The sequence below is a fragment of the Colletes latitarsis genome, chromosome 10 (genome assembly GCF_051014445.1).
Source record: "Colletes latitarsis isolate SP2378_abdomen chromosome 10, iyColLati1, whole genome shotgun sequence".
NCBI classification, from domain to species: Eukaryota; Metazoa; Arthropoda; class Insecta; order Hymenoptera; family Colletidae; genus Colletes; species Colletes latitarsis.
This window is the reverse complement of record NC_135143.1, coordinates 21,254,035-21,267,011: the sequence shown is the minus strand read 5'-3', so window position 1 is coordinate 21,267,011 and position 12,977 is coordinate 21,254,035. Positions and strand designations below refer to the sequence as shown.

Sequence of the window (12,977 nt, the reverse complement as noted above, 5' to 3'; positions counted from 1 at the left end):
ACATAAACGGGAGTTAATTTACGAACGAATCTAAAATTTTTATTCGCCAATCGCGAATTGTGGCACCTTCCCGACAGGTTTGCGTCGCGCGAACGCCGCAGACGATCTTGGAAACGACATCGTCTTCGATCCTCTTCGATCTCGATCGATGTAGAAAGCCGCGGAGCAGATCACGGGCGCGTCGCCGCGTTCCAGAACCATGAAACGAAAGGCGCGAAAACCGTCGCCAAAGACGGAAGTCGCGTCCGTTGTCGGCGACGACGCCACCGTCGTCAGTGGCGTCGAGGACGCTAGGAACATCAGGTAAATAGTAATTTCCGGTTATTGTACACGGTGTCCCATTTAAGTTGAGATCTAAGAAGACACATGTTCTTTAGTGTTTTACACGAATTCGAGATTCTTTACAATCTCAACTTAAAATACTGATAGTATTTTGTATTTACTAATTACGTACTGCAGGGATCGGATGATAAAGGATATGCAAGAAGAGGTCCGGTTGGAACAGTACTACGAGAAACAAAAGGCTGAATTGGAGACTCTGGAGGCGGCGAATCGCGAAAATCAGCTAAAAAAGACACGCGAGGTTCTTGATCAGCATTGGTCAGCGTACACGAAGAACGCTCGTATTTTGGAAGAAGCAGAAAACGTTAGGCTAAGAATTAATATTGATTTTTCAATCTTTTTCCCCCGGTTAAGACATTTCTTCTAAATATCAATGTTTCATGGAGTTGTAATTAAAACACCAAAAGAAAACTTTGTCCATGTTAATGTGCCTTATCAACGAGCTTCGTTGAAACGTAATCCCTAAAATAAGTTCAATTCAAAACATGTTAAGTTTTCAATCTATAATTATTAGTGTTTTATTTCTCCGTTTGGCGAATGCTAAATTCATTTTTTTATGTATTCTTTGAACGAAACTGCTCCTTTTAATACCTTTACTTATAAGTTCTCCAATAATTATCCTGCATGATCGATCCATGATTTAATAATAAGTACCAAATATCGAGTTACTCTCTGTGGGAATTTTTACACTGATTTTCGTGGCTTTTACGGTTCGAGTTACGACTTCCAGGGTTCTTTTGAATTACAGTGGGACAGATACATGACTTGCGACGGTCTACCAGATCCTGGATCGCTGTCTGACATGAATACGTTCTTGTTCCTTTGGACGATAGAGCACGAGACTACGACTATGGATGAAATGGCGGAGAGATGTCACGTAATCACTGACGTAGGTGACGCGCGTCATTGAGAACACACATTTGCTTCGCAATATGCACAACTTTCACTCTTTTTCACTTTCGAGGAGGAAAATGCTGCAAATATTTTCTTATTTCTGCGACTAAATTTTTTTGAAACGATTGGGAGGCGATTCTTTAACCTTTGACTTCCACTATAGCCATCGATTAAAATATTACCGCTGTCCAAATGCAAAAATTGATTAACACATTCGATTACTTTCAATTCTCTATGTGAAAGCAGCTGGACGAGTCTAAAAATTAGTGATACTTTCTTGCACTCCGTTTCTAAAAACCTAATTTCGAGAAAAACGCGTTTAAAGTTTCGGAACGTCATTTTTTTTCTTTTCAACGTTGTTTTTTGTACCTTACAATGTGCTAAAATAAACCACAACAACTTGCGTCAATCAAATATGTACTTTTTTCTTATTGTTCCTTCAAAGTATTACTAATTTTTAGTCTCGTTAAACTGTCCTGCCCCCTTAAAAAGTTTGATTGCAAAAACGAGGATACGCTTCCAAAGACAAATGTCAACCTAGCGACGACGTTCGTTTCAGCTGTTGGCCAAGCTCGAGGGTATCATTCGTTTCTCGACGATCATCTCGAGGGAGTACGCGGCCGAATGCGAAGCGGTGAGTAACCTGGAACTCGTTACACGAGGAAATCGCCTCTCGTCGATCTTCCAATCCCAGATTTATCCAATAATGCACGGTTAACTTTCCACGATTCATCAGTTCAATGAAATCCATCGTTGCATATATTATGTAATATTGCATACAACATATACGAAATAGATAGTACAAACTCTGAGGAAACATATTTTTTTTTTAATTTGTGGTGTCACCTTCCGTACTCGCCACAAGAGGACTACGGTCTTGTCTCTCTCGCAAGCGCTCTAGGAGATTCTAGAGGCCAAAATAAGACGAAAATCAAGAATACTAATTTGTTGATGGAGGCTTCATTAAAAAATTAGTAACGTTTAAAGTTCCGTCCGTACTGAATTTTTTTCTGGAAAATGCGCAAGAATTCGGGGGTATGTCTATTCACCAAAAATGATTGCAATTGACCCCTGCAACTAAAAATAATTTTTCCAAAACGATTTGAAATTTTTTTTTTTCGTCAAAAAATTTCACACCTTCTCGAATTTTTTTCTCGAAACTAAGTAGGATTTCGGGGGTATGTCTATTGACCAAAAATGCTTGGAATTGATCCCCACAACCGAAAATAATTTTTCCAGAACGATTTGAAATTTTGGAATTTAATTGTTAATAACTTTTTAACGAAGCCTCCATCAACAAATTGGTATTCTTGATTTTCGTCTTATTTTGGCCTCTAGAATCCTCTATTAAAATTTTTCCCAGGGGTGGCCGAACACTCTGTATAATCATTTCAAAGCAATAATTTCTTTGCGTCTCCTTAGAGGGAATTTCGTGTTTAAAGTACAGATGACGTTGAGGTTCCAAGGAGTAGCGGGGATACCCCCAGTGTCATATAAGCGAACAAACTCGGCGACATATAAACGAGCAATATTGTACATTTTGTCTGACTTTGTTCCCAGATCGCCACGGAAATCCGAAAGAAGCTACAATTATGGATAGATCACGCGTGCTATCGACTGCTACGCAACATCGAAGCAAACATGATCAGAGAAGACATGAAAACGACCAGATACGTACGCGTATCGAATAAACTGGTGTGTTGCGTTTGGGCTCCGATAGCGCTACCAATCGGAATGAAACGACTGACGGAAAAGGAGAAGTGAGCGTCTAAAAATAAAACGAGCGAATAAATGTGACTTGTTTTAATCACTGATGAATAATAATAAATAAATATCGGCAATTACAATAGACGACCGATCGAGGTGGAATTCCCAGAGATGAAATTAACGATCAAAATGCCGGCGGACGTGGATTGTTATAGCATGGCGATTCGAGGACTTTGGCTGGCTTACGATCATTATTCGGTCGAAACGAACTCGTGTCGCATTCCTCAGCTTCCGGAGGAACTTCTCCAAGTGTGGGATCGTTCTCTCGGTGCGTTGATTTTTCTTTTATTCTGTGCAGATATTCCTGCCGTTGTCGCGAATTCTCACTAACGAAGAATTATAAAATAACGTTCACGAGAAAACTGCAATAGTTTGGAGGCATACTTTTTAGCAAAGCGCGATATTCCTTTGTCAATAGACAGAAAGCAGTCGCTTGTAAAAAAATATTTTAAGGAGTTCGCGGACAAAATTTCTTTTTATTTCGTGCTAACAAATTTTTTTTAAATGTATTTACTTACGATACTTAAAATTGAAAAGAAATTTTCTACGAACGTATGAATTGCAAGATTTCTTTATAAAGTACATTTTTAATATTTTTACACCGAGCTCCGTTGAACCCGCTTTGTTCGAGACGCAATCTGAAGAAACCGGTTGGCGTAGTTGTTTTTACAGAAAAGATTTCGCGTTTGTTTGTCGAGTGCGAGCATGTCTGGCTGCATGATTTCCGTAATCCAACTCAGATTGCGCGGAATGATAACCTGTTGTTGTTTTTGCTTCGTGTCATCCATTGCTAAAAAAAGAATTAATTGTCTCGTACCGTTCCAAAACTAATAACTCGCGTTTTAATTGAAACCGTGCTCCGATTTTTCCGTGACCGAAGATAATTGTAATTAATCGTTCAACCGATTGATCGGTTAATTGAAAATGTAATTGATCAATGCCCAACAATTCTATCGGTGCCTATAAGCGTTCGATCGATCAATAGACAACGTGCCATGGACATTTATAGGCGTGCGATGAACTATAGGCGTTCGACGAAAATGCACGCTTAACCCTAATTGCAATTGGGGTGTGAGTTCGAGTTTGAGCAACTATAAGCCACTTCAAATAATGATAACTAGACTGTGGATGTTTCTGCAAATGCATATCTTTGCAAGAAATAGATAAAGTTTGACAGAAATTTGTTTTGTCATTGGAAGATTTTCCACATATTTTTTTACGATACAGCGATTAAATGGCTTTGAAATACATACGTAATTAGTAAATAATATTCTTCAACCATTGATTAAGATTCTATGTAAAAAATAAAAAATAAAAAAGAATATTTTCTTTATGTACTTCTTTGTGTACTTAATTTTTTTAACATACTTATCCTTATGTTGTTTACCCCTTTCGCGTTAAAATGACCTTTATAACCTTATTTTGACTATCGTGTTCTACTAATTTTGTACATTAATGGGGCTTTCCGTTTATTGAATAGATAAATAATTTGTTAAATCGTATCGTGATCGTTTAAAAACATTGACGAATCATTTACGATAAACCTAACTCTAATAACGTATGATATCAACTTCGATGGTGGATAAGGAGCGCACGAAAAACGAAAAAAGTTCCCATAAGCATGTAATTTAGCCTCGTTTCCAAGTTGTAGGAGCTTTCGTCCTTTTTACTAGCTTGTACGGTTCTTTTGCTGGCCAGCACGATCCTCAGTCGCCCTCTTATCGAATTTCGATCAATTTTCAGACCTTTTAGAATTTTCGAGAAGGGAGTACGAAGAGAAGCTCAGAATACGAGAGGAGCAGGCCGAGGGACGACGCTTACGGTTGGAGGAAAAAAAGACGATACTCGAGAGGATGGAGAACCCGCCTGTTCTGCGCAGCGCCCAAAGAAGAAAACGCGGGAAAAAGCAGAAGAGACCGCGATCCGCGAAAGGTGCCCGTCCGGAATTCGAGGAGACGCTTACGTCTTTTCTGCCCACGGAGAGGGAGTTGCTGCCATATTTGCCCACGCCCAACGAAATCATTCGTCAGAGGGAAGGTGAGGGACAGAATTTCATTCTGTTTTTTTTTCTCTAAGATCTATCTAAGGTGAATTAATCCATTGCTATCTCTGACTTCACACAATGTAAATACAGTTACGGACAAAATTAAATGGACAGGTAAAGGAAATAAGAATAAATTAAAAACCAAAGTACTATAACTAATATGCACTTAAGTTTTATAGAGGGTGTTTGGGAAACGATTGGGAATTTTTTAATTTTCCAAAAAATTGAAATGGGTATATATAAGTAAATATGTAAATAAATGATAAATTAGAATTTATCAGCGTATTTTTGAAATCAATATTCAAACGACCAAAAGCGTAAGTAAAAGATAGTTTATGACCGAATATTACAGTTTATTCAAAATGGCGTCGAGCGATATACAAACTGAATGTAAAAACTGCAATTCTTTTTTTAAACGGAACACTGTAATTTTAATCGGTTTATTTAACGAAGTTTTTTAATGTCTAGAAAAAATTATGTTTGTTTCGATGACAGACGAGCACAGGCAAAAGGTTCGAACGTTGTTATTCACTCGGTGCGAGAAGACGGAAGTCAATTTACGGAAATACAGAATCCTCAGGGGCGTGTTTCACGTGGATCTCATCTATCAACCGCCGCAGCCTAAGGATCTAGGGGAAGAGACCAGCTTAACGACTCGTGAGTAAAGTCTAAACCTGCTCGAAATCCCTGGACACGCTGGAAATCCCGAATATTCCAGACGGGACGAGACTCGAATGTAATCCCGCGTCTTGCGAGAATCTCGAACGTAAAACGAGGATTCTGAATTGTAAATTGGGATCTTATCCGTTCCAAATCTTTCAATTTTTCCAATCCGCTCGCGTACAATCTGAGAGCAATAATATGCTTCCTTTCATTTTGCAATTTTTATTAGAAAAATCATTTCCTCCAGTAAAAGCCACTTATTCTTAAGTTATACTACGATTTCTGTTTATGATTTTTACTGCATTCGTCAAAAATTCTTTATTTTTAATTAGAAAATTTGCAAAAACACATTTTTTGCACATAAATCACTCACCACAAGTATACTTATTACATTCAAAACAACTTTGTTGCACAATCTAAAGAGTACTAAATTTCTTCTTCGTTTATCAGTTCTTTGATAGACGATCGAACAAAGGATTGTTATCTTACTATATTTCTATAAACGAATAAAAAGATATCGATCCATACCTTTTAGTCTAAAATTCATTTTACAAATGCCAGGCAAAACATTTGAAAAAGCAATAAAAGGTATCAATTTCTACATTTGTGCACGGAGTCAATAATTTTAAAGACAAATATTTAAAAGCTTGGTAGTTTTAGCGTTAATCTACGATTCTCATTTATCGTTTCTTCCAGTCGAGCTGCCCAAAGAACCGAAGTTTGTGCAATTCTCGAGGCCTTACGTTCCACCGCAGCCAGCGCCCGACTCCGAGAGGACGCCGGAAGTCATCGAAGCCGAGATAAAGGCCCTCGAAACCGCGATGGAGGCGCTCGTTCTGATTACTCTCGAGTAGGGTGAACCTTATTTTTAAATCTTAGAATTTTTTTGAGACAAAATCTGAAATTGATCGGACAATGGGAAGACGTAGCACATCGAATTTGAAAATTTGTTATTTTTGTAATTTGCTTTTCTCCGCATTAATCCACAGCTTTAATACAGTTTTGTATATCGTTCAATTCGTCTTCTTAGGCTTTATAGAATATAGATAAAAAATATATTATTGCATTAAAAAAAAAAATAATTCGCCGAAAAATTTAGGCACCTCCTGAATTTTGTTCTCGAAAGTGCGTAGGAATTGGGGGGTATGTATATTGACCAAAAATGATTGTAATTGACCCCCGCAGCCAAAAATATTTTTTCCAGGACGATTTGAAATTTTTTTTTCACCGAAAAATCTACCGGTCGGTATGGAACTTTAAACGTTAATAACGTTTTAACGAAACCTCAGTCAACAAATTGGTATTCTTGATTTTCATCTGATTTTGGCCTCTAGAATCTCCCGTTAAAATTTTTAATTTCCATTCCCAATAAATCAGTCTTCGAACGTTAATTTCGTTTTCTATCCTGCGACTCGTCCTCTTCTCGCAACTCTAGGTTACCGGATACGGTTTTTTGGTTCGAGCCACCGTTGGTCGCCCACTGGATACCGGAGAAGAATATCTGGTCGACCAGGGACGTCCACGATATCAAATACAACGAGGAGAAGCAAACGATCGCGTTCAGGAGCGGTAAATTGGGCGTCCATGGGCTAGCCGCCTACAAGTTCGCGAATCTACCGTTCCAAAGCTGGGAACTGAAACCGGAAATGGGCAAAACCGGTCGACTGAACGGTGGAGTCGTTCTGAGCGTCACGGGAGCCACGGTCCAAGCAGAGTTCATCGTTAGGGTACGTTGTTCGACCATTTTATTCGGTTGCGAAGTTTTCAGCACTTTTGAACAAGCGAGAAACTTCCAAAGATCTTAAACTCGAATACATTGCGTGTCATAACTATAAAACCACCCTAAAATTTTCAATTTTATATATATTCTTGTTGAAATTTAAAGTAGAGATCGTTAAAAATATTTATTCTATCATTCTAAAAGCGATCGAGAAGTGTACAATTGGGGTTGTTTTCTTTGGAAGGGAGACACTTTTGGGTATCGAGGTTAAGATGAATCTGTCGAGTATTGACACAAGCGTTGTTAAAGGGCTTTTAATTTGTTGGCAGAACGATCAAGTCTGTTTGAATTCGCTCGTGGGTGGCTCGTCGAAGCCGCTGGAGGGGCTGCTTAAAGAATTCATCGACCTGGAATCTTTGATCGAGGTACGTAACCGGTCTCAGAACTCTTTGCTACGGATATCGTTTCGCTTAACCGTGAATTCTTGCAAACGTTCGCACTTGCAGAGAATGCAACAAGTCGGATGCGACCTATTTCCCGAACGAGACGCCGCCAGCTATGTGAAAGGACTAGCCACCAAGCATCCGATCGTGGAGAAACACTTGCGAGAGTGTATGGCTTTGTTATCCAAAGCCTATACCTTCGCTTGGTCTCGATGGAACGCAACTCGAGACTTTTGGGAGATCGTCTTACAGTTCAAAGAGGTGCACGGTTGCATTGCCAAAGAGGTAATCCTTTCTTTCCTCGAATTACCCGGTCGGATCTTCTCTTGGATGCACGACAAACTATCGTGCGCTAAAATAATGTTGAGTATTATTTGCTTGGGAAACAAACCACGTATATTCCGCTGGTCAACTCGGGTTTTCTCCATTCATTCATGTTATCAGATGCAGGATCGGTATCCCGCATTTGTCAACATAAATGAATGGAAAGAACCCAAGAGAAATCCCAAGAAAATTCTCAAGCGGAATATACGTGTTTTTTTTTTCGAACATTATTAGAATGACATTTGTTGCGTCGAAAAACATGCGATTTTCGTAACGCAGCAAAGTTCATCCGTTGTAGCGCGAGGGGTATATACCACGCTGGGTCCCGCGTTGGCCCAGGCAAATCTATAAAACGTCGTTGTGCCCATATTTGGGCATAGTCAAAGAGTTTTCGCAGTGGAATTCTCCACGACCCCCACGCGAGCTCATCCTTGCGCTTGCCAAACAAGGGCAGTTCCTCCGACGCCTCCGACTAACGCTCCTTCTAATCACATCACATCAGCCCTTCTATCACTCGCGTATCAATCCTTATTTTTTCCACGCGACTCCGCAACATTAATTTGTTCGTGGAGATAGCGCGTCTGCGAGCACCATTCGCTAAGGAGTGTCGACGGCCTTACAACCCATCACCCGAACGATGCTCAACAACATTATTATACGCAAAAGAAACTAGTCAAGTGACGAAATTGCGAATATATCGAGAAGATTAAAGAGAATTTCGAAACAGAAAATATTTGCCGCGTTCTAAATTTAACAGAGTAATTTTAGACATAATAGAATTTCCTGTATCGTTTCTTTTTGGTCAGCGTACGAATATAACGCTGTTGGTGACCCTTTCGCAAACTATGCGGATACGTTGCACCGAGGTCAGCCCAGAGTTTTCAGACTTGCCTCTGGAGGATGAGGACACCAAGGTAAACAAGTATGAGTGCTCTATAAATTTTTGATTCTTTTCCGATAACACTCTTTTCGTTTCTGTTCGTAGTTCTACGCAGACCTATATCAACTGGCGATGAATACTGCTGGCATCAAGACTCGACTCTTGATAGAACAAACGTCGTTCAAACAGATGACTACTGTCGCGCGTCTCCTCGAGCGTACCAACGTCATTTACATGTCTTCTTAACGCGTTGGCTGCCACGATGACTAAAATCGAAGAACCCCGATACTTGTAAAATTCTAAACAATACTACTTGTCGTTAGAAACGCTATAAAATAACAGAATATCTTTTACTACAGTTTGAACAAATTTCAACAGCGTCGACCCGTTAGGTATTTTATTATAAAATTAACGTAAACCGTAGACGCTTTAAAGTACGATGTAAGATTTAAATTTGAACGAATCTCGTATAAACTGCCAGCGAATAAATTATTGACTCGATATGGAACGTTGAATAAAGTGCCAGCGGACGCCATTGTCCTCCAACGAATAAATAAAAGCTTCAAGAGAGTTTTAAGAGCATTTCTATCGGCGACACGATTATTCCAGAATTCTTACGAATTGCATCGATGCTGTGGTTTATTCAATCGTCGAGGAGCGTGACCCATTTCAGGAAATAATAACCCGAAGCTTTACAGTCGATGTAATTAAAATACAACGCAAGAGAAGAATAATAATGTAGGAAAATTTATAATTCGAATAACAATGAATAAGATTGTGTAGCCTTCGAGTAACACTGGACACCAATTAAACAAGCTCCTCCGAGACAATGCAACGTTACTCCATTTTTCTGGCTCGATTCATGTTCGTAAGACGATATTGATTTCAAGGTTTATTGTTTTCTAAAGGGGGTCAACTATTATACACTAGGCTGGACCTTAGTTATACTTGATGAAGTTATAATTCTTCGGATAAAAGTTGTACTATTTGACGAAAGAGATGTAACTTCAAAGAAAAAATTGTTTTTTTCAAGGTCAATTTTTGATGTTTCAAAGTCTTATTCTTTTTCCCAATGCAACGATATATTTTTTATCCATATTCTTATAGAGCACAAAAAGACCAATTAAACGATATACAAAACTGTATAGAAACTGTGAATTAAAACGAAGAAAAACGAATTACAAAAATCAAAAATTTTCAAATTCGATGTGCCATTTGATGGCATAATTCTAGGGGATGTTCCAAAAAATATTCCAAGGCTTAAAAATAATGTCCACCCTACTATACACAAGACAAACAGTTCTTACGTTTAGTTTGCGATAATTTAACGAAAAAAATAATTCCAGCTCCTAGGACAAAGATTACTGCAAACACCATGATGTTTGGGGCATCGGTTACAAAAATGGAGAGGTAACAAATTCGACACAAGGAAGGGTTTTCCGAAACGAAATTCCTTTTTATTCGAATACATAATGTATATCGAGCATCAAAGCGATATTCAGGAAATAATAAACGCCTCCGTTCGATCTGCACTTGAACGCAAAACGATATCACGAAGGAAAACACACAGCGATATCGAGATTACGGCTAAGCGGCAAAGAGTTTAATTGATGCGCTTCGACGGGGATGGTGGGTGGGCTTGTGGGCACCTGGGGGAGGGGGATAACAGTAGGGAACACTACGACACGGAAACGATACGACGTTTTAAACCCGTAGCCAGACCGACAGAGCTGGTGCGTAAGAACTGGCCGCGGACTCGCCGCCAGAAAACGCCACGCATCTCTAAAACGCCCACGCGCTATGGTTTCTTTGCCACGCGCGGTGGGCTCTTTTGCTTATTTTTGTCCGCTGTTTTTTCTTTTTTTTTTCTTTTTGTTAACATCCACGAGTACATAGGTTAGTTTAGTTGTTTGATCTGTTCTCTCGATACGATCGATTTTGTAACGTACGTGTATGCAATACGAAGCTAAAAAATATACAGTGTTGCGCGCTGCGAGGACCGGACACGCGTGGGAGACCAGCCTCGAACGATCGATCGCTGAAAATTTTCTCCCCCTTTCATCTCTCCTTTTCGACCCTTCTCGACCGCGAAAAACAAAAAAATTCACTTTCGTCTCCGTTTCCATGACACTCAAAAGTCGATCCTTTGAGCGCCTCCCGCGCGTGTCCAGTGAGCGAAGAATGCATCACTTTGTATCCGCTACATTCTCTAACTACGTATTTCCCTATACATATTTTCTGCCGCCTTCGTCTCCACCGTTTGATATGCGTTCCAAGCCCCCTCGGTTCCTTCCATCGCTTTTCATGGTTATTTCTTTTATATATATTTCTTTTTTTTTTCTTTTTTTTCTTTTTTTGGGTTATTTTTCTGTTTTTATTCACGAGTTTCACGGCTTTGCCTCTCAGCGGCTTTCAAGATCTATAGTCGCGCGCGCGTTCTAACGACAATACTCCGAGCGTGCTCCCACTTTTTTCACTCTCTCTCCCCCCTTCCTGCTCGCATTCCCTCGTTCACGTTCGGATACAGCTCCGCCGAATCGGTACGCGTTTTACATTTTTTCTTTTATTTTTTTCTCGTTTACTTTTGTTCTGTGGTTGTTTTTGTTGTTGTTGTTGGTGTTGTTGTTGTTGTTCGCCGACTAAATGAAACCACGATATAGAAGAAAGAGGGCGAGAGACCGAAGATATCGACCGTTCCTCGGAGAAGATTTGCGCACATGAGATTAGATTTATCGTAGAGTTTCGGAAACGTTCGCTGTTCTTTGGTCTCACCGAACGATGCTCCGTGCACGAGAATAAAGAAATAGAAAAAAGATGCTAGCTTTTGGTGATGATACACAAGACGTCACTGGATCGTATCTTTTTAAAATAACAAGAATATTCTCGGAACGCAAAGTCACGAGAAAATTAAAGAAATTCTGGATAGAAATAGGCGCATTAAAATTTACTCCAGTTAACAAACAAGCGTATAAATACATTCAAATTAAAAGTTGTTCTATAAATTTTTACTCTAAAAACGCAAATAGACGTAGAATTGTGATATTCCACTAAGAATCCAATTATTAATATAAGGGTAAAATATTGCTTGCTAACAGAAATATAGTTTTTATAACTATAGTTTCGAGAATAATTTTCCTTTCTCCCAAACTGAGTTGACTTTCTGTCAAATTAAAATTGTTTAGCCCGCGTACTATCGCCCTGAACTAGCAAAGTACCTTTTCTCAGAGCATCGAGTATTATCCCGAAGACCAAAGGACACCGATCTCGTTAAAACTCTACAATATGAAGTAGTTATTAATCGTTTCACTGGTACTGTAATACGCGATTCTACCGCGACCAGCTGAACCGGTAACTCGGATTCGGTAAAGGGATTCGATCGCTAAGCTCGTAAACGTCGAGCAACGACGACGCGTTATTATTTTTTTTTTTTATTTTTTTTATTTTTTTTTTTTTTTTGTATTCTTCTTCTCGCGCGTATTAAAATCCTATTAGCGCTCGCTATCGTTTATCGCAAACTCGAACTTGACTCGTAAGCCGCTTACGATTGAGGTAATCCATGGTATAAGGCCCAATTCGCATCCAGTTCGAACTAACGCGTACTGTTAGCTGTATACCCTACCTAATCTCGACGATTCGTTTGGCTCTAAAAGTTTTTTTAGAATTAACGCGCGCTCACAGCGTCGCGACGGAACGCGTTGAGCCGATAAACGTTCGCGACCGTTGTCGTTGGATCTATCGACGAGTCTGTACCGGTGATCTTCAGCCACCGGGTATGCACAGACTAGAGCCTGCGATAGTTTGTGTTTTGTTTTGCTCCGAAGAACCAACAAGGTGTTTCGTTATTCTTAAACGTATCAATTATGTAAAATTAACCGAAGAAAATGATACGTCGAATAAATT

At 39.4% G+C, this 12,977-nt stretch overlaps 1 protein-coding gene across 1 annotated transcript; it reads left to right on the top strand.

Moving 5' to 3' along the window:
- The first annotated feature begins 21 nt into the window (after window positions 1-21).
- Window positions 22-9,642, top strand: LOC143346301 (dynein axonemal intermediate chain 7). Its single transcript, XM_076774276.1, has 14 exons — window positions 22-303; window positions 460-646; window positions 1,091-1,231; window positions 1,796-1,870; window positions 2,797-2,996; window positions 3,087-3,271; window positions 4,747-5,040; window positions 5,543-5,704; window positions 6,407-6,560; window positions 7,146-7,437; window positions 7,760-7,855; window positions 7,937-8,158; window positions 9,004-9,111; window positions 9,183-9,642. Exons 1-14 carry the CDS (start codon window positions 200-202, stop codon window positions 9,321-9,323), a joined length of 2,361 nt encoding a protein of 786 aa, XP_076630391.1. The 5' UTR covers window positions 22-199; the 3' UTR covers window positions 9,324-9,642.
- The last annotated feature ends 3,335 nt before the right edge of the window (window positions 9,643-12,977 follow it).

Excerpts from the sequence above, each read along its gene's own strand:
- LOC143346301 (XM_076774276.1), top strand. The coding sequence starts at position 200 with ATGAAACGAAAGGCGCGAAAACCGTCGCCAAAGACGGAAGTCGCGTCC. Across the intron at positions 647-1,090 it reads TTTTGGAAGAAGCAGAAAAC|TGGGACAGATACATGACTTG; the intron begins GTTAGGCTAAGA and ends TTTGAATTACAG. Across the intron at positions 5,705-6,406 it reads AGAGACCAGCTTAACGACTC|TCGAGCTGCCCAAAGAACCG; the intron begins GTGAGTAAAGTC and ends CGTTTCTTCCAG.